Here is a 23,492-nt window from a genome sequence, read left to right as displayed (position 1 = left end):
ACCCACCCATCCTGGGTGCGCATAGAGAAGCTGATGCCATGAAAGTTATGCCTAGCCACTTAGCTGTGCAGAACTCTGTTGGAACCGACGTTCACCAAGCTCTCGATAGTCGTACATGTTCGCCGATGAACTCCCGCTCGTCGGGCCAACCGCAGATTTCGAAATCGCCAACGGCTCATTCTCACCAATGCGCGTCTTCTTCGCAACATGCAGCGTCAGAGATAGACGTTGTACATGTTCTCAGTTATAACGACGTTGTTCCCACACACTCTCGATCAGTGGACTCCGGCTTGACACATCGTCTCGAGTCACCCGCCAACCCAAACTTTGGTTATCTACATCAAGATGATGAGCGAAATGATGTCCCTACGGAGGATTTTGGGGCATACGACTACCTCCAATATGCCTCATCGTATCAGCCCAACAACTACGCAACAGAAGTTGAGGACTTCAACTATCATGGCGTGACGTTTGGTCATCGCGCTGAGTCCTATCCCGAGGAAATATCAGTTTACCATCCGTCTTGCTTTCCCGTATTCATGAATCCGGAAGCATTTGTTGCCGAAGTGGCTTCCGACCCCATCCTCCGAGGTGTTCTTGAAGCACTTTCCACATCTCTCAACATGCACCGTAGTCCTCAAGGTTGATTCAAGACCAACCTACAACAACTCCATACTCACCAGATCGAATATGGTTCCTCACTCTTCCAGAATAACGGCTCTAAGATTTGGGTGCACTACTAAAGTCCTGTGATCCAGAACGTCCCAACGGTCTGGGAGTATTCGTTGGTCTGACTGTTAGTTTGATGTGAAACTGACCGCGCAGGTCAAGCTGCCCGATTGCTGTGCTCAACCTTCCGCACTATTTGTCAATCTCTAATATCGTAGTTGGCATGGGTTTGAGAATGCTATCTATCCGTGGGACCCTGATGCGGATATGGCATTGATCCCAACAGATTGCGTCAGTACAGGTTTGCTGCATCATTATAAGAGTTTGTGTTCTAGTGTCTTGACTTGTCTTTACTTTCTAACAACCGTGTTCCTCACATCTTCCGCAATTATGCTTTTCTGTGGTTCCACAAGATTTCTGATATCTTAAATATGGTGACTACATACTTCTTCTCACAATTCTAATAGCATGTTTTTCCATGAATGAACCATTATATACACTTCTCGTATCCTGTATAGAATAGCGCTCGAGGTCCTTGCTTTGGTTTGTTCTTGTCCATAAATATCTCGAAACCTCGTATCCTCACTTCCGTCAACGTCCACGGGCCAGAGTATGTCGCGCATACTCCAACGTGGTGATCTTCCGTCACGGACAACATAACCAAATCTTTCCAATAACGAGGCTCGAAGGCAGCATCGTGGTATTGACACTATATTCACAATGCAACGGTCAACTCTGAGTGTAGTAACGAAACCGAGCAGCGGGAAGTGAAGGTGAACATCCCTGCCAGGCTCCTGATTGAGCCTTGACTTACCGCGTGGCCTGGGAAGCACACGTTTGTCCACCTCAAAACGCGACTTTCGTGGCTCGAATACCGCTGAAATCCGCCGTTCTTCTCCGCACCTGACCGAAGGCCGGCTGCTTGTTTCAGATAACAAAATATTGTGACCTCACAGTGACTTGCCAAGAGCTAGGTATATATCCTTAGATGTGTATCATACTTTGATCTCACGCGTTGATTACACACAACCCGCCACTCAGCTTATGGTACATCAGTCTTCAATACTCAACTCTCGCTACACAACGCACTGCCTTGTGAGTATTACCCAACAATGTCAATGTTGGCTTGTTTTGCTGACTAGAAAGACAACATGACGAGCAGGTCCGCAGTACGAGGGTCGAGCATCCCTTCAGCCACCATGAACGCAAGGCGGGACAATACATGGGTCTTTGGGAAAGAGGCCCCATCGGCCAATGTCAAGTTGCCTGCCAGTGGTCATGTCACCGCTGTGGAGATTTGCACATTTATACCCAACTGTCTTCGAAGCAGGGATGTGATAAGGCGAGTTGCAAACAACGGACTGAGCCCACAGATCATCTCAAACATGGTGAACTATCATCGAATGTGGCCCAAGTGGCCACTTCTACCGAACAGCCTTCGCATCACAACCCATAACATCATGCGCGAAGCATTCCAAGGATGGACCTTTCGGACACAGCAAGCTGCTTTGGATCCGACCTGGGACGCAGCTAGCACAACACTCGCCGGCTTCCGGACACGGTGTGAAGATCGTGGCGAGGATGATCTGCTCATTGAAAATATTCCTTTCCACCACCTTGCCACTTATGTATACAAAATGCCACAAGATGACGACGCTCGCGACTTAACTCGCTGCGTTGAGTACGCAATCCAGAACCCCCATGCAGGCTACCTCTGGCCGCAGGACTTCACTTCACTCACGCAACTCCTTGGAGGCCCACTGCCAATTCAACCCGAACATACAGATGCGGCTGCTGCTACGCGGTGGAGGCATGCACACGTTGACGGCACAATGCAAGATTTGAACGATCTGGACGGCTCTGACCACAAGCAGTCCGAGAATTTGTCGGATTCGGAAGACATTTGGGACTCGACCGAAGAGTGGGACGCAGAAGATGAGATCACCGGCGAGCAAGATCATGCGGAAATGAACAACTACGCCTCCGAAGATGGTACTGCTCACAATGCAGGTCACTCGCATTCTCATGACGAGGTTGAGGGGAAGCAAATGCCCAGCGACGACAACGCGCAATTCACCTCAGAGTGGCCTTCTCAGCAGCGTGGGGGTTCTGTTCGCACTCGCCCAGACTGCTCAAGTAAAGAAGTTATCAGTGCAAGTGGACTCTTCGATCCTCGGATGGAAGAGTTCACTGACCAGCCAAACAACTTCGAACACAATCCAGAACCAGACGTAGTCACTTCAGCGTATTATCTCGACATGGAATTTGACGACCATGGCATAATCTCGCAAGAACTGGATGGTGATTCCAACACTTCCGGAAGAGACTGCGATACGTGGGTGGGAACAAGCGACGATGAGTTCGATTCTTTTGATAGCCAATTAGACTTATCTCTCGACATTCCTCAGTCGTATATACCGATGTCACGCTTTCCAACAGAAGGTTGTTCCAGCTCTCCTCATTCTCCATTTGACTCCGACGATTTAAGGTCCTCGGGGCAAGCGACGCCCCTCACCCAATCTCCGCTGGAAATCGGTCTCGACGAGATCTTTGAAGAGGTTTTTAACTACGACCTCTACCAAAGCTCTATCTTCGGCCATAATTAGGCGACTACTCGGTATATGTTTCCTGTAGAACACATACGAAACAACTATCGCAAGATTCACTTGCAAGCGGGTCGACTTTGTGATACATCAACGACCTCCACAGCTTTCCATGTTGGAAGTATCCTTCTCTGCAATTTACGCAACATCCTCCTCGCTGTACAATTGCCATCAGAATCGGCGTATGTTATGGCTACGTATTCTCCCAAAGACCTCGTAGCCACTATATTTGAGACCACTAGAGAGCGTGGTACATATCTTTGGTGAAGGTTAATAACGTCTTCTAACCAAAGACTCACGATGCCCCATATCTCGGACAACATCACTATCTTGTCTCCCGCATCTCTAATGATCTGTCGCTAGTGCTTTGCTACAACCTTGGCGTTTTGCGTTACCGATACCCTTTTCTGGCCGAGAACTTGATTGGTTCCGCCTTTCTATCCACGCAATTAACGTAGTGACTCTATTGCGATTGATAGATACTCACAAAATCCAATATACAATCTACTTGATGTATCACCCCAAATCAACCATGTGGCAAGCTTGAACCATAGTTACTTTTGATCTGTGAGAACGTGGTATTTTGCCTTTTGTACCTACATGGTAGTTGTATTGCAGGCGGCAGTGATATAACATTTAGCTATTGACCAATCCGCCAATTGCAAGATTTGAGGGTCGCGGATTATGAGTAAAATTAACGCCATGGTTACAACCTTGAACTCCAAACTAGCCAAAATACTCATACAAATCGTTCATCTTATTTATACCCATACATTATACTACAACATCCCGAATACAAGTCCAACACCCGCTCCCAAACTCACGACGATCATTCCAATACCCGCCATCCCATTCCTCACGCCTGGAATATCCACTCTACCCGCCGAGCTCATGTTCATACCCGCCATACCTGCAAGCGCGGTGCCTGTTGTTGTGCTACTCATCGACATATCTGTACCCGTCATGACCGAGCCGTCGCTCATTGTCATGCCAGCTTCCGTAGAGCCGGATGTTGCGGGTGCAGTGTTTGGTGTAGTATCGGTTGGCGAGTTGTTCCACATCATGGTTACGACGGCAGCGCTTGAGGTTGCTGAAGCTACGGAGCCCACACTTGTGCCGGACGTGTTCACCGAAGTCTTAGTGGTCTCGGATGAAGAAGATTGCGCGATGGCGAAGGGCGCGAGAACCACTAGAGTGAGAGTATTCATCGTGGCGAGGGCTTTGAGGTGCATGGTTGTGGTATATTTCTTTTGGATCTTGGAGGGGTTGGGATTGGTGGGCGTAGAAGTGTTTGTGACTTATACGAAAATAAGGTATCTTTAGTGAGGCAGGCTCGAGATGTGATATTTGTGACAAATGATATTAATGAGAAGTCAGTCGTCCCATCCAAACGCAAAGGGCTATACTGCTGTTTATAAGCAGGATGCTCAACACTGCGTTGCGCTAGATGTCTAGGATGGCATTTGTTCCAGATGAGCATTCGCGACACGAACGAATCCGGATCGGAACCTTCCTATTGACTATGACTTCGCTCTTCAGCAACATGACCTAACAATTGTTGTTGTAGGCTCAACAAAGCATGAGATTTGCAGGCTGATCCCAGAATCGATGTAACTAATTGTTGGAGGATCGTCGGAGATTGGTTTCGGACGTTTTGGAAGAAGACGGCGGGTAGTGCACAGGCTAATGCTCAAAACAGGAAGGCGCAAAGTTGAGTCAGCATCATCTCATCGTCCTTTGTTTCATCATTAACCACACTCAAATCATCACTTCTTGATTCGGCCCTGGCGCGAATGTGGTGGTTTCCATCAGAAATCTTGTGAATTCTTTCTATACATAATTACAGGATTAGGTTGCCGTCGGTGTTGGTTCAAAACGCCTTTGCGCCGCCAGCCAAGACGTCACTCGCCTTGCGTTTCCATCAGGTGATCAAGCAGCTCGTCTGACGCCCACATCTGCTCTTTTCGAATTTGTGCAATCATTTCCATGTGTTCAGAACTCTCGTTCCACCCAACTGTCCGATAGGTGTGCAGGAAGCAAGCTTTTTGTTCAAACATCCACCTTAGGTTCTCCGCCCAACCACTAACATCTCCCGAATCAGGTAGTCTCATGCGGTGCAACATTCGGTACGGCGGCAAGGTGCGATGGCTCCCAAAAGCGTATGCGCTGAACAGGTCGGTCTCCCCCACCCAGCCTTCTGTAAGGAAGATCGATTCGATCGCTACGTCGGGTGGTTCTGGGGTATCATGTGGCGGTTCCACGTGCAGGGGTGGTTGGCGTATGTATATCTTGCTGCCCACGGCCTCATCTTCGATATTCATCGTATCTGAATCACCCGATCCGTATGCTGTGGCTCTCAATTTTCCTGTCCTTCTCGTTTTGATTTGCCTCACTAGCCTCGGTGTACTTCCTCTCGCTGGTGTGTCTTCTGTCATGCCCGTGTTTCCTCTTACACTGCCCGCTCTCTTTCTCTTCTGCTCCGTCTTTGCATCTGTCACTACCGCGATCGTATCTACGGATGCGCTTGCAGCTTTCGGGCGTGGAGGCGGTGGTGTTATTCTTTCCCATCGTCCGAAAGCCGCTCGATCGGTGTGTCCATTGTGTGTTTGCGCCGGGCCACCTATCAGGTCTAACAACTCGACGTAGTCCTTTGGGTACCTCCATTTTTCGTTAGGATTTTGTATGCAATAGCGTACCATACGTGTGAGATCTAGCGCATCCTCGCCTTCCGGCATTCTCCTCACTCCCAACGCTAGGTCCCCGAAAGACACGTCATTTGCTGGTCGATGTCCTCTATTAAGCTGATCCGGCGCTTGCAAGCCAGACACATCCAAGTTTTGCTCATCCCACGTCGCTCTCTTCGCAGCGTGCCACTTGTCATGAATCTTTATCGTCCAGTCCTCATAACCTGCACCCCTCATCGCTTTGTATATCTGTACCCCGCAGCTGTTCGCATTCCATTCTACTTCCAGGTCGCGTTGCGTGTTGACAATGGCCCAGAAAACGTGTCTCGTCCCGCCGTTGGACACGAACCGGTATATGACGTCGGAGCATTTGATGCAGTTGGGGAGGAACGTGAGGAGCTCGATAGCAGTGAGATTCGCATACGCTGGCGGGAAGGGTAGGTTTTTGGGAGGTGCATTGAGTCCAAAGCTACGAGTGTTGATAGGTCTGCGCTCTTTGGGTTTTGACGTCGCATCCGTCATGTTCAGGAGAGGTGAAGAGCATGGATCTGGTGCCATGCTGGGTGCATGCGTGGGGTGGATATATGAAGTCACTGGATCGAAGGAGAAGAACGACATCTTATGGAACCTTTAGGAAACCTTGACTTGGAAAACATATGAGATCCGCATTCACCCCGTCGAAGTCGCTAGTGTGTCCACAATGCTCGCAGAATAAGCATGTGTGATCTGGTGGGTGCCTTGCGATTCTACGCACTGTTTGGGTTTCCCGCAATAACAACAAAGCCGCCGCAACGCTTGGTCCGGGCGCGTCTTTCCCACTTGCACACACTTTCGCTTTCGCTGTCACATCAACATTCGACGTCAAAGCTGATTTTGGGTTCTGGCACTGCGGCGTTGGAAACGAGGCTTTTTGGAATTCGGGTCTCATTTCACGGGGAACATTGCAAGCTGCGTTTCATTCACTGTGAAGGTCAGTCGCTCCATATGCCTTGACTGCCCTTGAATGTCCTGCTTATTGATAACATCGTGCCGTTTCATGTACTGACGGGCGAAGACGTCAATCATGGCACCACTTCCTAGGAACAACGCTTTTGGTGCGGGTAGTCCTAGTTGGAACCTCTCGTTCCCATCTGGTAATATGACGGCGGCAGAGATTTTAGCCTACCTCCCTCACTGGCTTAAGTCTGTCGACATCATTGATCGTTTCGTCACCAACGGTGGTGCCTCTCGTACTATTGCTGCCATGATCAATGAGTTTCGGCATCAGCCCACTGGCCCAGATGCTGTGTTTCTCCCGAACTCGGCGCAGATCATGATGTCCTATGCTATGCGCCGGGCAGGCTACGACGAGTGGACGGTGGGTACGCACGGAAACTGGGATCGCGAGAGTGAAAATGACCCAGAGGATTTAAGTGTGACAAACTTTAGGCCTCAGCGTCTCACTCACCCAAAGAAGGTGTCGAACAAGAACCCAAAGGACATTCTACGCAACAAAGAGGCGGATCCAATTCCATTCAAGGACCTGGCCCATCATGTTAAGCAGCACCCTTCAGGTCCCGACGCACTTGACCTTACTCGCTGCGTACGTTACGCTCTCGCTTACCCGCACGAACAATTGTTCTTTCCTACGGACTTCGAGCGCCTGGTGAATGAGCTTGGCGGCCCGCAAACGCCCACTCACTCTCACCTAGACAGACAGGTGTTCGCTCGTCGCAGTGACTGCCAGTTCCCGTCTCCAGTCAAGTCAACAACACGAAAGCTCAACAGAACCTCCCAAGGCAAGAAGACACCTCTCAGTAAAGTTATGAGTTTGGCTCGAGGTGGTACGACGGCTGATCCAGCAACGCCTGGTACCGTCACTCCGAGTAAACACGCTCTCGATGTTGCGGATCAGACTCAAAATGGCAATAAGAGAAGGAGCGGCAGACTCGTGGGTAAGGTGTTCAACATGCGCGAGGGATCAGATGATCCAGATGCCACGGTACGCCTCTATGTTGGCCCAGATATGACGCTTCAACGTACTGATAATAGATACTTTAGGACAAAGACAACTGGGACTCCCCATACTCAACCCATGCATCTTCCATAAAGAAAAGAAAAGTTTCACGTGTTCCACCTACGCCTGGCTCGCCTGCCAATGACAGTGACTTTGTCCTGCACGAGGCGTCCGAATCTGAGGACGAAGTTGCAGAAGCTGAAGCTGTCATGGACGACGTTGCAAACTCGCCGATACCCGCTCGTGGTCGCATCGCTGCTCGCAAGGCCCGCCAGAAAATCCATACGCTCGCAACTACCCCAAGAGTCCCAACCCCAGTGAATCCTAAGTCTCATTTCAAGACTGCTACTGAGCCCAGCGCAGAGATGATGCATGAAGCCCGTCAGTTCGCCTACAGACAGCCGATCTTCCTCAAGCCCCCCATCCTTTCTGAGAACCGTCTCAAAGTTGACGCATCAAGCATCTGGCTCTACGCCGCAGATGGCTGCACCACTTTCGAAGAACTTTGGGCCTCCGCTCTATCGTCGACTCGCTTTGGTGGTCCGCGCCGTCACGCCCCGTTCCGCGAGCTTCATCGTCTTACAGACCCGCATCCACACGATGTGAGTGATTGGGCAGAGAACATCCGCTGGGCAAAGGAGCAGTACAAGTGCTTTGGCAGCGTGACGTGGACTGAGTATGACTATCACCTGGAGTGTATCAAGGAACATCGTCGGGCCGTGATGTGGGTCAGCGAGAATGTCATCAGGTTTGGCATGTAAGTTGGGACAAAGTTTAGAGGATGGAAGAGACATGAAGCCCTCGGCGGTTTAGTTTGCTGCCCTGGATCCTCCCATCGTGCCATTGAATAGCACGGCTCTGGGGGTATTGGTCACTACAACATCAGTCTGCACCTTTTCTCATGGCGTTGTTTCTCGAGAGACCGCCGAACTACCTATGGCATCTAATAGTGAGCATGAGAAAGCAATATCTAAATATGACCGTGCTCTTCCGAACTAAAATCCGATCATCATTGTATTCCATATTTGGGCCGTTTATGTCGTTGTTCTACAGCTTCCAAATTTCGAGCTTTGGCAAGTTGTGATATGAGATAGGTCAAGTCGTTTCTGGAGCATGAATCACGTGACTCTGCAGTGAATGGCCAGGGTTGATGTCAAGATTACCCACATACCTTCTGGTTTACATTTTATTCGGAAAAGAAAAACGTGTTTTAACAACTAATGCATTATACGCTGACGTTTCTCATCACGCGTGACGTCATAGTCCAACGATCTTGGACGCGGCGTGCAGATCAGCAAGACGCGACATGGTCTCCCACGACCTCTACCTTCATCGCTGACTTTCACCACCACATTTCACCTACAAGAGTACAAAAATGTACGGAACACCCATATTTGCGACCGACCTCAGCGAACTCGAAGAGACGACGCCACATCTGCCGGTGGGCTTTGATATTCGATCTTCTCTGCGTTCGGCTATTGCCCAGGTACATGTGCCCAGTACACCAGATGTGGTGCATACCACACATCCTGACGTTCAGGGGTTGATTTCTGTACTCCAAAAATGGAAGCGCGAGTTGAAAAAACCTAAGCCAACACCCACGTACCTCGCCTTTGTGTTAGACGAGTCATACGGCGATGAGCCACGCCTTACAGTGGATGATCCCGGTACCGGCGAGGATTTTCGATTATGCGACCTCAGGGGCTTGGCATCGTACCAGACGCGTGCTTTGCAAGAAGCTTGTGATGCAACGGGTAGCACGTTGTATCTCTCAGAACTGGTTCGCACCATCGAGGAAGAGGAGGAATATGAGGGAGATGACATGGATTATTGTGATGAGTATGCGTTCGAGGAGCGTGATGTATATCACGTTCGTGTTCCTGCCTATGAATTGACTGGTACGCGCGATCTAGAGGGTGCGGAAGTCACCCCGTTGTTATCTATCACTGTCGAAGATCTGGTACAAAACGACTACTTCAGTGAAGAGTATTACGGACCGGAAGATGACGGAACAGTAGATGTTATTATCATAGCTCCTGACCGACCGGCTCTCATGGAAACGTTCCTTGGCACGGGCATGAACCACAATAAAGAAGTGTTGTCTTATTTGCATCAAAAAATGCAGGATAAGCCTTCCGATCCAGCCTATCGTGTTGACTTAGTCACACTGTGCGAAAAGGTGATCGAAAAACAGGAAATGAGCATGCGCAGCAACCAGAGCAAGTCCAGCACTTACATCTCACTCTACGGGCCCATCCGCTCTGTTATCAAGCTATGTGCCGAGTTGGGAGAGATAGAGCTGCTCCAAAGAGCTCTGTTGTGCTTCGAAGCAGGTGCTCCCAAGGATCTATTCACGGAACTAGGGCAAATGCTGGGGATTGTACCGTTCGACGTAATGGTCGAGGGGTAGGTGGTCATTATGTACGTTGGATTATGACATTAACGGCTACAGTCTACAAACTTGCATCGATCCCATAAAGTCTTTCGAAGGTAGATTCGAAGCCATGAGACAACTTTTTGGGACGGACTTCGAGAGTAAAGAAGCTATGGAGAAGAGAATGAATACTAGTCTCGGCCAATGGTTCGTCTCGAAGATGGAAGAGTTGCTTACACCCAAGAAGATTCTGGTGAAGTCTGCGCGTATGCCCTTGATGCGTTTCGCCGAACTCCACGATGTTGACACATACATACTAGAAAGGTGAGCATCGCTTGTTGGATCATTGTGTGCTCTTCTCACAATGACAGGATCTGCCCTCTACTCGAGAAGTCGTCCGACATGTCACCCTTTGTCATCTCGTTCTTGAACTTCATTGGAAAGGCCAATCTGATTCGAGATTCGACTGTCGCCACCGTCTTCAGGAGAGTAGTGCCAATCCTGACGGAACATTTCAATTTAGCACTCTGGATGAGAAATGCATTCTACGACTACGGAGACAAATCGATACATCTGTACACCTTGAAGTCGTACGCCTCCCAAAGACAATTAGCTCCAATTGATGGGAGGGATCTTGGAGAGTTTCTAGACGCTTGTTTCACCTTCGGGTTGCACGCTGAAGTAGGGTTGATTCTCGAAAAACTTGTAACCGAGAGTCAATCTTTTGATCGTCCAATGCTCGAGGCGGTCACCCTTGCCTGTCTGGCACGTCTCATATTCGCACTCGTGCAACACCATATATTCCTTGGATCTTCGGAATACTCACACCTCTATCAGCATATACTGGGCGACTATGTCGATGCACATGTGGGCGTGGAGCCAGCAAAGCCCAGTAAGAGTTGGATACGCCGCCCAGTAACATGCAGCTACCCACAACAATGCAGCGACTGCAATGAACTCAATCAGTTTCTCCGAAACCCAAATGAGTCTGTGTGGGAGTGGCAACTATTCAAGACGCGACATAGGCATATCGAACAAGGTTTAAGATATGGAAAATCCGACTGCAATGTCCGAACTGCACGGAAGGGAGTGAACGGCCCATATGTTGTTGTTCTCACAAAATCAACCGACTCTTACGATTCTGCTTTTAGTGCTTGGGACAGGAAAAGAAAACATGCTCGGAGTGTTCTAGCGACATTCGACAAAGACGCATTGAAATCCTTGCTGGGAGAACGCTTTGAAGAGATAGTACAATTGAAAGCACGGGAGCCCTTGAATGATCACGGACCTGCTCCACGAATATCCTCGAGACCTGCCGGACTGATGAACCTCCAAAACCAGCCTCATCCGGTGCCGCCACTACACTCGATCCGTGGCAATGTCATTTGGCCAAGTGCATCACCTACATCCAGTTCCCAAGTACAATCGCTGAAACGGAATCAATCAGTTTCAAACATCGTTGATCTTACAGAAGATGATCCACCATCCCCGAAGAGGATTCGCGGGGAGAACGAGCGATACTAATTGAGACGGTCGTTCTTATATCCATTTTTCTAATCTCGCTTCCAACTCAATATGATCAGGTACTAGCAATAGTAATCGTTTGTTAGATTTGTACTGCTAGAGCTCTTCTGCTACCTAGGCCTGTACGCACTGTTGATATTGTTATTCGCGCTACCTATATCGAGGCGAAGACAACACAGCCAATTTCTCGACATGGGGACCGCAACCAACCGTCTTATGATGAAGACACCTACTACACCTACTCTCCTTTAACAAAGTGCTAAAACACTTACGTAGTTTCGAGTCTCTAATCGATGTATTCGGAATGTTCGGAGTCGCTTGAGTAGCCTGATTTGGGCTCATCTAATCCGTCCATCTCGACGTCTGAATAAATGTTATCATCGTCGGTCCTGTCCGTGTTTGAGCCGTCATTTAAATATTCTAAGTCAGTGCCACTGGTGTCACTAGTTTCCTCGGATTCTGATCCGTCATCCACGAAGCCTTCCTCGATCTCTGCGTCAGAATTTTGTTGTGTATCGTCATCAGATTCCTCTCCAGATGGAACCCCCGTTTTGTAATCAGACTTACTTGTAGTCTCGGGGTCAGTCCCGGTCTCCTCGTCAACCACCTCCTCTTGAAGATGTCTGTCATCGTTGGCTAACCAACGCTCGTCAAGGCTGATGCCATGAACTCGGTTATAAATACGATAAATGCTCGGTCGTGTGAAGCTTCTAGCCGATACGACTTCATCACTGGCCGGACCGAAACCAATATAACGCACATGGTACCACAACTCGCCGTCGTCTTCATCAATCTGGTGACCTACCACACACTTGATAGGCCAGTCGTCAACCCAGTGACCGTCGGCGTTCTTGAACTTCTCCGGGGTACGCAGGTGCTTTGGACGAAACTCGCCGTGTGTCCAGCTGTTTGTCACGAAACCATCCTCTTCGTCCCATTGCCGACAGACCTTACGGATAACGGTCGTGAGCCATGGTTCGTCGCTCCAACATGGCACAAGTACTCCCGTCCCATGATACTCCTCTTCAACTTCTGCAGTATCGATATCACTACCACGGAGGGGATCGAGTAGCTCTGCCAAATCATTGTGCCTGTGGTACTGGCCGTCATAATCTGAGCAGGCCTTTCGCATGTACGCCAGGATCTTGCGCTTGATGACGCCTGGAATCCTGAACGCTCTGCTCTCGTCTTCAAGCTCAGCAAGTTCTTGCTTGATATCGCGCCACATGTCTCGACATACGACCACCACTCGCTTATCGGGCCCGACAGGAAGTTGCAGATCTGGCGGTGGAGGCCGATGAGTGCCTTCCCATTCACGGCATGCCAAACAGTTTTTAATGTTGAGTGCAAGAGTAGGACAGCGATACATACACATAAGAGAGGTCTTACGCCATGCTTCAAAGCAGTCTGAACAGATAGCATGCCCGCAGGCCTGAATCAGCGGCATGACGCGTCTTTTGGTACTCTCATGCTTACTGAACCACTTCTGCGAGCAAATCGGACATGTCGGATCGGCGGCTGGAGGCAGCATGCTCGCTTTTTTCACCTCTGTGACGGTATGTTGACAGTCCACCTGTCCTGGGATATACCTACGGCCTAGCAATTTAGATGGCTTCGTCATGGAGTTGGTATGAGGTCTCGGGTGCGGTAGGTATGCGACTGGACTTTGTCCACGGGTGGTTCGAAATCGTTTGAAGTCGTTCGGGATGGGATATCGGTGTTGCTTGACGACGAACCGATTCCAGCCGAGCTGGGAATTCTTTATGACAGTGAGGGTGCGACCATCCCGTGAATGGAGCAGGCCGCTTGGCGTGTGCTCCAGTGGCAGATCTGGGGCGGACTCTCAGTGACGTGCCTATCGCCCCTCTAAGTACTTACAATGCTGATATAAGTCTACACAGAGCAACTCACAATGCAAGCGAAGGATTACACGTGGTTTTATAGCATGTGAATCACGTCTTGTCACGTGTCGGGGGCGAATCGATGGTATTCAAAGCATCGATCCTCAGACCATGATGCCGTTTCGTTTCATTTCACTACATCTTACATAGACATAATCAGGTTCACCTCGTTGGTCTCGTTGCGAGCATTCTCATTTTTAGAAAGTCTCAACTTCACGGGTTTGTTGCAGGAGTCAATTGTGTCTACTGCAAATATTGTCAACTCAACTTCGACACAAAATTTGATTGAAATTTCATCTAAGTTTACATGATGCTGTTGCTCCTCATGCAACATCGTTGGACGCATCGCTTTCATTCAAGAATAGCGCACAAAACCCTGCCCACTTGTACAAGATGTCTGCGACCCACGCTAAACATTGAAACAATTTGCAGATAAGGAAGATACCCGCCAACTTGTATAACGCTACATGTCGCCTGCTCACCTTCACCCTTCAGTCATGCATCGGAAGTCCCTGCTCTTGCCGACGTAAGCCTTCTTCCAGCTTTCTTAGTGCTTGGTTCACGTGGCTGTTGCTTTTCTTCAGACTCTTGGCCTGGCGCTTAGCCTTTTCCCGCAGGTAGGATTGGGCCCTGCTAACTTCTCCGACTTCCGCATCGGGACCTGCACGAATCTGCGCATCTTCTTGATTTACCCACCATTGGGGTTCAGCAATGACAGCGTAAGGGTAACCGGTAGGTACTGGCAGGGGTTGTACCCCGAGAGTATAGCACTCTTCAGATGGTGCACTCCAGACGAGGCGCGCGACACCTTCTTCGGCTGCACTTCGAAGTGACTGACAGACTTCAGAAGGAGGGTCAGTGATTGGGACGTAGAAGTTTGAGGTTATAGCCGGTAGGTCTCCTTTCTGAAGACAAGCACGGCTGTACTCAATGCAATACTGGATTCTCTCGGTGACATCCGCGTGCGTATACTTTTCGACTGAGTTTTGTCTCTTAAAGGACTTGAAACCCTTTTGAACGTCTTCAAGGGCACTCGGTTCACTCCCGTTGCTTGATGAACCAGAATCATACACTTCCATGTTATCATCTCGAAGCAGAACACTGTTGGATGTTTCGTGTTGGCCATCTAAGAAATTCTGAGAGGGATCATCGACATCGTTCACACCAACCATGTCGCTAGTCCTTATATCTGACATCTCTGAGTCGCTCATATCGTTCTCATCAGGCACAGGGGCGAGAGAAGATCTTGATTTGATCGGAAGAGTCGGGGCTTGGAGAGGGGCTGGGCGTACTTCTTCATCTACCGCGTTGAGATTTGATAGAAAGAGCGGACTGCTCACCCCAGTACTTTCGTGGAGGGCTTTATGCGCTTCGTGCCTGGACCGAGACCGGATATGGATCGGGAGAGTTGGAGCAGGGAGTAATTTGGCAGGTCGATTCATTGTTGATGATAAGTTGTGACCAGAAATCTGAGATTGACGATGTTGAGTTCGATGATCGTGGAGTTGAGAGTAGAAAATTACAAAGGGTTACTGAACATAGAGCATACAATGGACGAAAACTGATTTATACTTTCCCAGCATAACCAGCCATAGAGTGAGAGGGCGGAGGTCAAAGCCACAGAGATGACCCAGTGAACAGGACGTCCCATAGTCCAAACTGTCATTTCACTGTAGCAAGGACATCAAGATGTACTTAGCAGGCTCATCGTGCGGAGTTGTTGTCAGATTGCGAGCGGGCCTAAGCAACACTAGAGCTACACAGGTTCCAGGTAAGCACCATCGTGACCGATTATGCATACTGAATATTCCTGGTCTCAAGTATCTTGAACTTTATGACATTCTTCTCCCTGGCAAGACAGTTACTTACTTATTTCTCTTTTGACCTTGCACTGCGTTGTTTGGTTGCAAGTCATCACAGGCTTTATTTGCAAGATCTTGTTGACAGCTTAAAGGTGATTCACTTGCGTTGTTTCATATCTCGTCTTTGTTTGTAGACTACAAATGTACTCCGTGACCCGACGTCAAGATTCTGAGAAGTATCCTACTCGTAAAAACCCCAAAACTTTAAACTGTAAGATATTCGGTGTATTAGTGCCTGTCAACAACTCACTTGATACGAATCCTCCATTCTCTCAATCATGTCGATCAACACTCACGTGACATATCTCCTGGTCAAAGATGAGAGCGCTACCCCATCCTTCGGTAGAGACTTCACCACTCCAGCGACTCTAGCCCCCCTGACATTAACGATTGCTGCGACCATATCACCTCGCTTGATGACAGGCTCAGACATACAGTCTACCCTGATCACTATGCCTTCTTCGGCAATTTCAACCATCACAACTGATGTTACATCAACTCCCACTTCAGCTGTGGACGTAGAGAAAGGTTCTGTCGACTTTGGCAAGATTGCTGGGATAACAGCAGGTGGAATTTTCGGGGCGATCTGTCTGTGTCTGGTGTTCTACTGGCTCTATGCTCAAAGTCGTGGAATCAAAGTTTGCAACTGCTTCAGCTCGTTCACCTGCTTTGGTCGCTGGAGTCAAACGGAGGAGGCGGAGAAGCCCAAAGTCGATAATAGCAGTCACTGAAAGTTAGGGCTGATAGACTTCAAGCCTGAGGTTGAGTGGATTGCCAGCACAACGCAGATCGCGACTCTAGCAAGAAAAGAAGGCCGCAAGGGTTAGATAGGCAAAGAAAAGGTGGCTCTCCGAGTTTTCATAGGCATAGTGGAAAGATATGAAGTCCATACTTTTGTCGCCATGTCCGTTCTTCGGAATCATCCTGGAGCAACTGGTCTCTGCTGCTTCTAATGCAGATAACTTATTCTCAAATTTCACAGAAAGATATTTACTGGTATTTCAGCTCCTCGAGATCGAGCCACGAGTCCTTGACAAAAGCCCTAATATTCCGTCTTCACTGTTTTTTCTGCATTGTATTTGCGTTATTCAAAAGTCACTGTGAAACAGCAATGTATTGCAGCGTATGAAGACAGCACACCATGTCTGTTGATTGTATATGATTACCATGACACGCCTTTGATATCATCTAAAGTATAGCTTGCAACTCTATCGTCGGATTTTCTCACTCGTGTTTGGTGTTATCAACAATGTCTCAGGTTGATGTCTCACATTTCAATTGGCCGACAAATCTACACGATGTATCCCTTGAGTCAAGTCGGCCGACCTCACACGTTTGCATCCGTCACTCATCCATCCCAACACCTGGTTCCTCATCTTCTTCATTTATACCACCCTTCTTGCATGGATCCATTACTGATACTCACCGAACAAATCCCACAGAAACGACTTCGGAACAGCAAAGTACTTCAAGCCAGTACCTCACTCGACCACCAACTTCAACTATAACTAGCGTGTCCTCTAAACCTTCACGCTCAAAAACCTGGACGATTCCAGATATCACTGTGTCGCTGGTCCTGCTACCTCAACCGTCCTCGCAACGGCCTCCAGGACGAGTCGTCCCCGGGGATACATCCGATGCAACGTTTTCCATGTCTCAGGGCCAATTTGTTGCACTGACTACTCTAGGCCCGATCCTTGGTGTCCTGATCATTGCTCTCTTCTTCTGCCTTTGTGTATTTCTACAGCGCAGGCGTCGCAAAAAGCGCACAGACGCAGAGAAGGGCGGTACGGATGACGTCTTAAAGCGCGTTCAACGACGTAGACTTCAGCGGAACCGCGAAAGTCTGGCTGCTCAAGCCGCCTCGTTAGAACAACCTCTCGATGGGACACCCCCGACAAGGACTTTCCCCAACATTGACTCCAGTAAAAGATTTGATCGAAACGATGACGAGTCTTCGGCAGGGAGTAGTACTCTTCGTGAAAACCCGGTCGTTCGACCTAACAGCCCTACGATCGATGTGGATGAAGTTCAGAGTCCATCAGATCTAAGACATCCACTATGTGAAAAGAAAAATCAGCCATATGTCTCGGAAGAGAACGAAGAGAAGCGACACAGTAGTAAGACACACTCAACCTCATCATCAAGTAGTTTTGCTCACCCCACACCTCATGCCATCACAACGGATTATGCTCAAACTTCACCGCCAGACAGTCTGTAGGCAGATCCTCCACCAGCACGAAGGCCACAAAGGTAGACTATCATTTCAAACCACTTCGTGCCTTCTTTTGGTCGTGATGTATTGCTCCATTCTGTTCGCTGGCCAAACTCTGAGACACGCCATATATACTCTCTTGTCCTACTTTGCATTGTAATTGCCATCCCGAAAAAATCTAAGACTCATCGTTATCACCTATACAACCGTTCTCACGTAAAAGTTTCACATTAAAATTGAATCATTTAAATCCTTTCTACTTCTTTGTTTCAACACATATATAACTATAACTATTCTCTATACAGACTCCCAACACTGCGCCAAAATCCAATTTCCAACCTCTACACCCTGCAAGATGCCACCTCTCTCTCTACCACCCCGCTCCGATAGTCCCGAGACCACCTCAGGAGCGGTCCGAATCGGCCGACTGCCTCTAGTATGGTTCATCGGCATCGTTTTCTTCGGGCCCTCAATCCTCGAATTGTGTCTTTATGTGTACCAGAATTGTCGAAGAATTGTAGCGGCATGGAAAGCTTGATGCGAGAAAGCCCCATCTACGTATGCCCAGATGCGGCCGGATGGTAGAGGGAAGATGGGGAAATAGAAGGTGGGTGACTGGTCAATATAAGTTAGGCGGCTTTCTTGGGTAGTGGTGGAAAAAGATGTAGAATTCGGGATAAGAGCGGTGAAGGAGTGGAAGCGTTGCTGTATGGCGGAAATTCTTTGATAGAGAGGTCGAGGACGGAACGCATTGACGTAGTGAGGTTGTTACAATAATATCCTCATAAAACATCCTATCCCGTGGCTTAGTGAACTCACAATGTCTTACAGTATATTACAATACTACGCCGAGTACATATACGCCATCCTACTTACCCTCAGTCTCCAAATCCCCACCAACGCTCTCTACCAAGATGCTATCCTTCAACCCCTCCATCCTATCCACGCCGTCCTTCCCGCCACCTTCCCCATCCTCCCTACCCCTTCAACCCTCGACCCACAAAGTCCCTAACCCAACAGTCCCAGCAACTACTACATCACCATCCTCAGAAACGTTGTATACCCTACCCAACAAGTCCAACCATAAGCCAAGTTCCATCTCAGACTCAAGCTCTCCCACCATCTCCCCCCAAACCCCTATATCTCTCATCACACTAATAACCACACCACCCCTCCCTGCCCTGCAAATCTTACAAACCCCGCACCCCGCCCAAGCAGGAACGTCTCTCTCCCCTATTACAATTTTTGGTATTGTAGCTGGTGTGATGTTTCTGTTCTGCGGATTAGGGGGGTTTGTTGTGTATGCGCTTGTTGTGCTGCCTAGAAGGAGGAAGGAAAAGGTTAGAAAGAAGAGGGGAGAAAGAGCTAATAGGTAGGAGGAGGTTAGAGAAGTGTAGAAAGGATTAGTAAGAGAAAGTAGCTTTAGAGGAAGAATTACGGAAACTTTTATTACACTAGTAGAAAGAAAGAAGAGAAGTAAGTTAGCAAGCTTGCTTAGAAAGAAACTAAAAAAGAAAAAAAGAAAAACAAATATTTTAGCTAGTAAAATACCTTCCTTCTCTGCTATCTTCTTATGTGCAGGCTAGAAGACAAAGACCTAGAGATACTATTAGTAGGATATCTAGAAAGAGGTATATCTAATATACTAGAACTTAGACTTACGCTATAGTAGACTTCTAGAACTTTTCTTTTCCTACGCTTATAGTAGTCTGTGCCTATAAGAGAGGTAGAAGGCGTAGCATACTAGAGCACGTAAGTAGATTTCCTTCTGTCTTATATAGTAGAGTAAAAGACTTAACATACATATTTCTAGTCCTCTCTGTCTGAAGGTGATGGCGCGTCTAAGCGCCGGGAGCGCGACTGCGATCGCACACGCTTGATATTTCGCCCTCTCTTGCGCGGTTCTGTCGTGATAACTGGAGGTTGGAGTTGATCCTGCGATGATCTGACATGGTATTGATTCCTAATCTCCTGCATTGCAGCGGTCCATTCTTGTAGTTCTGCATCAGGCTTGTCAAGAATTTCTTCCTGTGTATCCTCTTGTTCATTGTGGGCGACAGGAGGAGCTATTCTGTGTTGCTGTTCTTTCAAGCCACGTATCTTGATCTCCAAGTTCTTAGTCTTTTCACTGAGCCTGGCCATGTAAGCGACGATTTCGCTTACTTTCACCTGTCCTGCTTGTCTGGCACTAAGAGTTTCACTACGTCTTCTAGAACCTATGCCTTGTGTTAGTATGCGTATACTTCCTTGCTCCTTACGTAGAGTAGACTTACGTAAGCGTAGAGGGAGAGAGTCTATTATAATTAGCTACACTTCTGTACAGAGATAGATAGTAGGTGCATACCATCTTCTTCTTCTTCCTCTGAAGCAAGGATAACTCGCTGTCGCTTGCGTGGCTTCTGGTCAGCCTTGTGGGCATGTTGACGGCGTGTCTTTGGCTTTGCTGCTACTTTCTGTTGAGGTGTGGTGTTTGCATTGTTGCCATTGTTCTGGATATCCTCTTCGTTATCTGAGGATACAACAATATACTCTACAGTGTGAGGTTCGGTGGCAGTTTTGTTCAGCATGTCTGCATGCCTGGCTGCCGCAGTGAGAGTATCAGGCGGAGGAAGACGTGCTCTTGTCTTGGGTGTTTGTTTCTTGGGCTTCGGGCCGGTGGTAGGATGGCTGGGAGTCTTTGGAGCCATCGTGATAATGTAGTGTAGACGATTGAGAGAAGTGATGTGCGTTCAGACAAGGTTGTGTCAGAGGATAAGGAGGATAATAGGATAGAAGGGTGGATGATCAAGAAGGTAGAGAGGTTGGAGACAGGTAGTGAGCTTGTAAGCAGCAGCTCCCACCCCCTCTCTACCAAGGTAAGAGAAAGAGAAAAGGCGGTGTCAAACACTGCTACCTTTACCCAACCAACCCCGCAGTCTCAGCAGCAAACGGGCAAGTAAGGGAGATCCCCGGGCCAAGTAGCGGTGACGACGGTGATAAGGTGTTCGAGAGGATGTTGGTATACATCTACCTATGTGTCCCTGGCATATCTTTCCAGAACATACTCCCGGAGCGTACTACCTGAACATACTCCTTGAACATACTCTGTGAACACACTCCTAAAGCATACTACTTGAACATACTCCGTGAACATCCTCCGTGAACATACTCCCCACAACCTCCATTCCCACGCACCCACCCACCCCCACAGAGCGAACAACGCAACCTCACGCACAAACGCCGCAGACACACTTGAACGCAACCCGCACAAACGCTGCAGACGCATCAAAACAAACCACGGGACTATGCGCAGAATGTCCGAACGAGTTACTATCTATCCGTATCAGCGTTTATCACAGCAACCATATTAAAACCACCAAGAGCATCCAATTCAGAAAAAACATCCTTATAACTCTATCCACCTCCAATCAAGAACCCTTTTACATCTCCTATCTACCCCCATACCGCCACACAACCCCTCATATCTACATCCCGCACACTACCCTACCCCCTCGCCCTAGCCCTCGCCCTCCCCTTCCTCCCCCCCAAAACCTCAGTCCCAGTACCAGCATCAAACCCACACCGCGACCGCATCCCAACCCCCAAACCCTCCCCATCCTCCCCATCACAACCCCCCATCTCCACATCCCCATCGCTCCCCCCTCCACCAACATAGAACTCCCCATCCGGATCCCGAAAAACAACCTCATCACCCACCACGAACTCCCTATCACTGCTCGTTTCGCGCAAGTACGTATCGGCTTGCGTAGCTCGCTTGACGCGGATATTCGCGCATGCGCGTGCGACGTGTGGAGGGAGTCGGGTCTTGAACGAAGACAAAGAGCGTTTATTTACTTTCTTGGTGGACTTGGGCGTCCGGCCGACTATTTTTGTTCTGGGTTTCTTTTTCGACTTTCGCGTTTCTGGGGGCGGGGTGAGTGGCGCATCGTCTGCGTCGTGGAAGAAATCTGGGTCTGAGAAGTCGATTTTTATCATTGGTTCGTCGGCGTCGTCGGCGTCTAGCGCGGGATATCTGTTGGTAGAAGGTTTTGGGGTGTGGGTAGTAGAGGGTGTTGGTGTTGGGATAGGTGGGCCGAGGCTTGCGCGAGATGTGAGTTCTTGCAGTGTTTGTTGGAAGTTTTCGTTCTTTTCGAGGAGGAGGTGGTATATGTCGCATATGGGTATGGAGGGTGCTACGGCTGTGAGTCGGGAGATCTTGTTGCGGAGAGTGGGGTCTTGGATGTCTGATAGGACGAGGTCTTGTTGGGATTGTGTGGCAGGGTCGTGTGCGTGTGTGCTCTGCTCAGTAGTGTCTGGACTTCCATCGTTCGGCACGATGTCGTGCGAGTTTGGAGTAGTGTTCGTTTTTCCCAACGTTTGCTCCGCACTGTGTCGACGGCTACTGCCTCTACGTGTGATAGTCGTGGAAGAGATCGAAGGAGGGCTGGGTGTAGTCTGCACCGGGTGTTTTCTTCGGTCACTACGAGACTTGTGACGTCTGTGTGAGTCGGGAAAGTAGGGCGTCTCTCTAATGCCATATTTAGTCTTCGTACTCTGATATGGTGTCGTATCTCTGAACCTGTGTTAGCCATGATCAAAATATTCAACGGGATACGTACACTGTGGCCACACTTTCGTTACTTTCGCGTCGCTCTTTTCCCCTCTTCTCAACTGATGGCTGTACGATAGGCGTGGATGGACCTGACGCAACGTCCCGCACAGGGGTCCAATAGATACTACCCAAACGTTCATACGGAGGCAACGTAGTGTTCCTGGAGCGCGACGAACTGGAGGCTGCGTGGGTAGACCCATCCTTCTTAGGCACACTGGACATGTTAGCGACCGCGATCTGCATCTGCGATGCAAAAGCAGAATATGCCTGTGAAGAAACACCACCCCATCATCCGACTCATCACCAGCTTCAGTGTCTTCGTCAACGTCGCTGTCGATGGTAATAGGAGTGCTCTGCAAAGCCCCTGGTCGAGCAGTAGCACCACAGGACTCCTGCTGTGACCGCTTGACCCTCTGCGTTCTCAAGCCGTCATGTCTGGTCTTCACATGCAGCCGCTGTGACTTCTCCCCACGTCTCCGCCGCTCCTTCGCCGTACCCCCAATATCTCTCAAGCGACTGCTCCTCGAGCTCGAGACCCCCATATCAATCTTTCGAAGCTTTTTTAACCGGTGTGTGCGCGCTTTCGAACTGGAGCGTGACGTCGCGTGCTCAGAAGAAGTGGTGGTCGAAGGCAACGGAGCAGTTGCTGCACTTGCGATACAAGCATTTTGGTGAAAGAGGCTCAGGCCGTAAGGCTGGCGCACCGGCCACAAGGCCTCCATCGCAGCTCACGCCGGATACACTCTGGGCATTGAGAGCGGGATATGGGGGGGAGGTGAAGGTAAATTGGTGGGAAGACAGATGTGTGGTCGGGGATAGCTCGGCCCGTCGCGCATATGTTGTGGTACCGTCGATTGCATGGCAAGACAAGGAGTGTTTACAGTGATGAGATGGGAAATGAGAGTACAACTACACAGAGTGATTGGAAGAGTTTCATGATGAGAAGATGCGATGGAAATGAGATTCAAAGGTATTATTGGCGATACTGCCACTACAAGCTTCCAGCACGATAGTCATCTCTCTGAGCGACGTTCTGTCTCACATTCTCCTGCTCTTTTCGTTTGACATATGAA

The 23,492-nt window shown here is 49.1% G+C and overlaps 12 protein-coding genes across 12 annotated transcripts; 6 read left to right on the top strand and 6 right to left on the bottom strand.

Annotated features, from left to right (window-relative positions):
- Positions 1-38: 38 nt before the first annotated feature.
- Positions 39-647, top strand: P153DRAFT_387306 (uncharacterized protein; the record flags this gene model as incomplete). The annotated part of the gene is made up of 1 exon (XM_033670628.1): positions 39-647. One exon carries the CDS (start codon positions 39-41, stop codon positions 645-647), a length of 609 nt encoding a protein of 202 aa, XP_033521953.1.
- A 1,221-nt stretch (positions 648-1,868) lies between these two features.
- P153DRAFT_387305 (uncharacterized protein) lies at positions 1,869-3,275 on the top strand (the record flags this gene model as incomplete). Its single annotated transcript, XM_033670627.1, has 1 exon — positions 1,869-3,275. The coding sequence occupies one exon, from the start codon at positions 1,869-1,871 to the stop codon at positions 3,273-3,275; it is 1,407 nt and encodes a 468-aa protein (XP_033521952.1).
- Positions 3,276-4,022: 747 nt separating this feature from the next.
- Positions 4,023-4,887, bottom strand: P153DRAFT_368168 (uncharacterized protein). The gene has a single exon (XM_033668447.1). The coding sequence runs from the start codon at positions 4,502-4,504 to the stop codon at positions 4,052-4,054; it is 453 nt and encodes a 150-aa protein (XP_033521951.1). The 5' UTR covers positions 4,505-4,887; the 3' UTR covers positions 4,023-4,051.
- A 160-nt stretch (positions 4,888-5,047) lies between these two features.
- Positions 5,048-6,478, bottom strand: P153DRAFT_424191 (uncharacterized protein; the record flags this gene model as incomplete). Its single annotated transcript, XM_033672478.1, has 1 exon — positions 5,048-6,478. One exon carries the CDS (start codon positions 6,476-6,478, stop codon positions 5,174-5,176), a length of 1,305 nt encoding a protein of 434 aa, XP_033521950.1. The 3' UTR covers positions 5,048-5,173.
- A 417-nt stretch (positions 6,479-6,895) lies between these two features.
- P153DRAFT_51683 (uncharacterized protein) lies at positions 6,896-8,933 on the top strand. Its single transcript, XM_033673250.1, has 3 exons — positions 6,896-6,926; positions 7,011-7,937; positions 7,997-8,933. Exons 2-3 carry the CDS (start codon positions 7,020-7,022, stop codon positions 8,711-8,713), a joined length of 1,635 nt encoding a protein of 544 aa, XP_033521949.1. The 5' UTR covers positions 6,896-6,926; positions 7,011-7,019; the 3' UTR covers positions 8,714-8,933.
- Positions 8,934-9,306: 373 nt separating this feature from the next.
- P153DRAFT_398173 (uncharacterized protein) lies at positions 9,307-12,257 on the top strand. Its single transcript, XM_033671617.1, has 3 exons — positions 9,307-10,358; positions 10,405-10,650; positions 10,698-12,257. The coding sequence occupies exons 1-3, from the start codon at positions 9,328-9,330 to the stop codon at positions 11,848-11,850; spliced, it is 2,430 nt and encodes an 809-aa protein (XP_033521948.1). The 5' UTR covers positions 9,307-9,327; the 3' UTR covers positions 11,851-12,257.
- P153DRAFT_358433 (uncharacterized protein) lies at positions 12,137-13,471 on the bottom strand (the record flags this gene model as incomplete). Its single annotated transcript, XM_033666801.1, has 1 exon — positions 12,137-13,471. One exon carries the CDS (start codon positions 13,469-13,471, stop codon positions 12,137-12,139), a length of 1,335 nt encoding a protein of 444 aa, XP_033521947.1.
- Positions 13,472-14,242: 771 nt separating this feature from the next.
- Positions 14,243-15,193, bottom strand: P153DRAFT_358432 (uncharacterized protein; the record flags this gene model as incomplete). The annotated part of the gene is made up of 1 exon (XM_033666800.1): positions 14,243-15,193. One exon carries the CDS (start codon positions 15,191-15,193, stop codon positions 14,243-14,245), a length of 951 nt encoding a protein of 316 aa, XP_033521946.1.
- A 698-nt stretch (positions 15,194-15,891) lies between these two features.
- P153DRAFT_358431 (uncharacterized protein) lies at positions 15,892-16,344 on the top strand (the record flags this gene model as incomplete). The annotated part of the gene is made up of 1 exon (XM_033666799.1): positions 15,892-16,344. The coding sequence occupies one exon, from the start codon at positions 15,892-15,894 to the stop codon at positions 16,342-16,344; it is 453 nt and encodes a 150-aa protein (XP_033521945.1).
- A 518-nt stretch (positions 16,345-16,862) lies between these two features.
- P153DRAFT_358430 (uncharacterized protein) lies at positions 16,863-17,834 on the top strand (the record flags this gene model as incomplete). Its single annotated transcript, XM_033666798.1, has 1 exon — positions 16,863-17,834. One exon carries the CDS (start codon positions 16,863-16,865, stop codon positions 17,832-17,834), a length of 972 nt encoding a protein of 323 aa, XP_033521944.1.
- Positions 17,835-19,410: 1,576 nt separating this feature from the next.
- Positions 19,411-20,515, bottom strand: P153DRAFT_358429 (uncharacterized protein; the record flags this gene model as incomplete). Its single annotated transcript, XM_033666797.1, has 5 exons — positions 19,411-19,425; positions 19,491-19,571; positions 19,701-20,044; positions 20,102-20,122; positions 20,173-20,515. The coding sequence occupies 5 exons, from the start codon at positions 20,513-20,515 to the stop codon at positions 19,411-19,413; spliced, it is 804 nt and encodes a 267-aa protein (XP_033521943.1).
- Positions 20,516-21,311: 796 nt separating this feature from the next.
- Positions 21,312-23,141, bottom strand: P153DRAFT_398172 (uncharacterized protein; the record flags this gene model as incomplete). Its single annotated transcript, XM_033671616.1, has 3 exons — positions 21,312-22,380; positions 22,427-22,633; positions 22,717-23,141. The coding sequence occupies 3 exons, from the start codon at positions 23,139-23,141 to the stop codon at positions 21,312-21,314; spliced, it is 1,701 nt and encodes a 566-aa protein (XP_033521942.1).
- Between the last annotated feature and the right edge of the window lie 351 nt (positions 23,142-23,492).

This window comes from Dothidotthia symphoricarpi, assembly GCF_010015815.1.
Source record: "Dothidotthia symphoricarpi CBS 119687 unplaced genomic scaffold P153scaffold_14, whole genome shotgun sequence".
NCBI classification, from domain to species: Eukaryota; Fungi; Ascomycota; class Dothideomycetes; order Pleosporales; family Dothidotthiaceae; genus Dothidotthia; species Dothidotthia symphoricarpi.
This window is presented reverse-complemented; position numbering and strand designations above follow the sequence as displayed.

Excerpts from the sequence above, each read along its gene's own strand:
- P153DRAFT_368168 (XM_033668447.1), bottom strand. The coding sequence starts at position 4,504 with ATGCACCTCAAAGCCCTCGCCACGATGAATACTCTCACTCTAGTGGTT.
- P153DRAFT_51683 (XM_033673250.1), top strand. The coding sequence starts at position 7,020 with ATGGCACCACTTCCTAGGAACAACGCTTTTGGTGCGGGTAGTCCTAGT. Across the intron at positions 7,938-7,996 it reads CAGATGATCCAGATGCCACG|GACAAAGACAACTGGGACTC; the intron begins GTACGCCTCTAT and ends TAGATACTTTAG.
- P153DRAFT_398173 (XM_033671617.1), top strand. The coding sequence starts at position 9,328 with ATGTACGGAACACCCATATTTGCGACCGACCTCAGCGAACTCGAAGAG. Across the intron at positions 10,359-10,404 it reads TTCGACGTAATGGTCGAGGG|TCTACAAACTTGCATCGATC; the intron begins GTAGGTGGTCAT and ends TAACGGCTACAG. Across the intron at positions 10,651-10,697 it reads GACACATACATACTAGAAAG|GATCTGCCCTCTACTCGAGA; the intron begins GTGAGCATCGCT and ends TCACAATGACAG.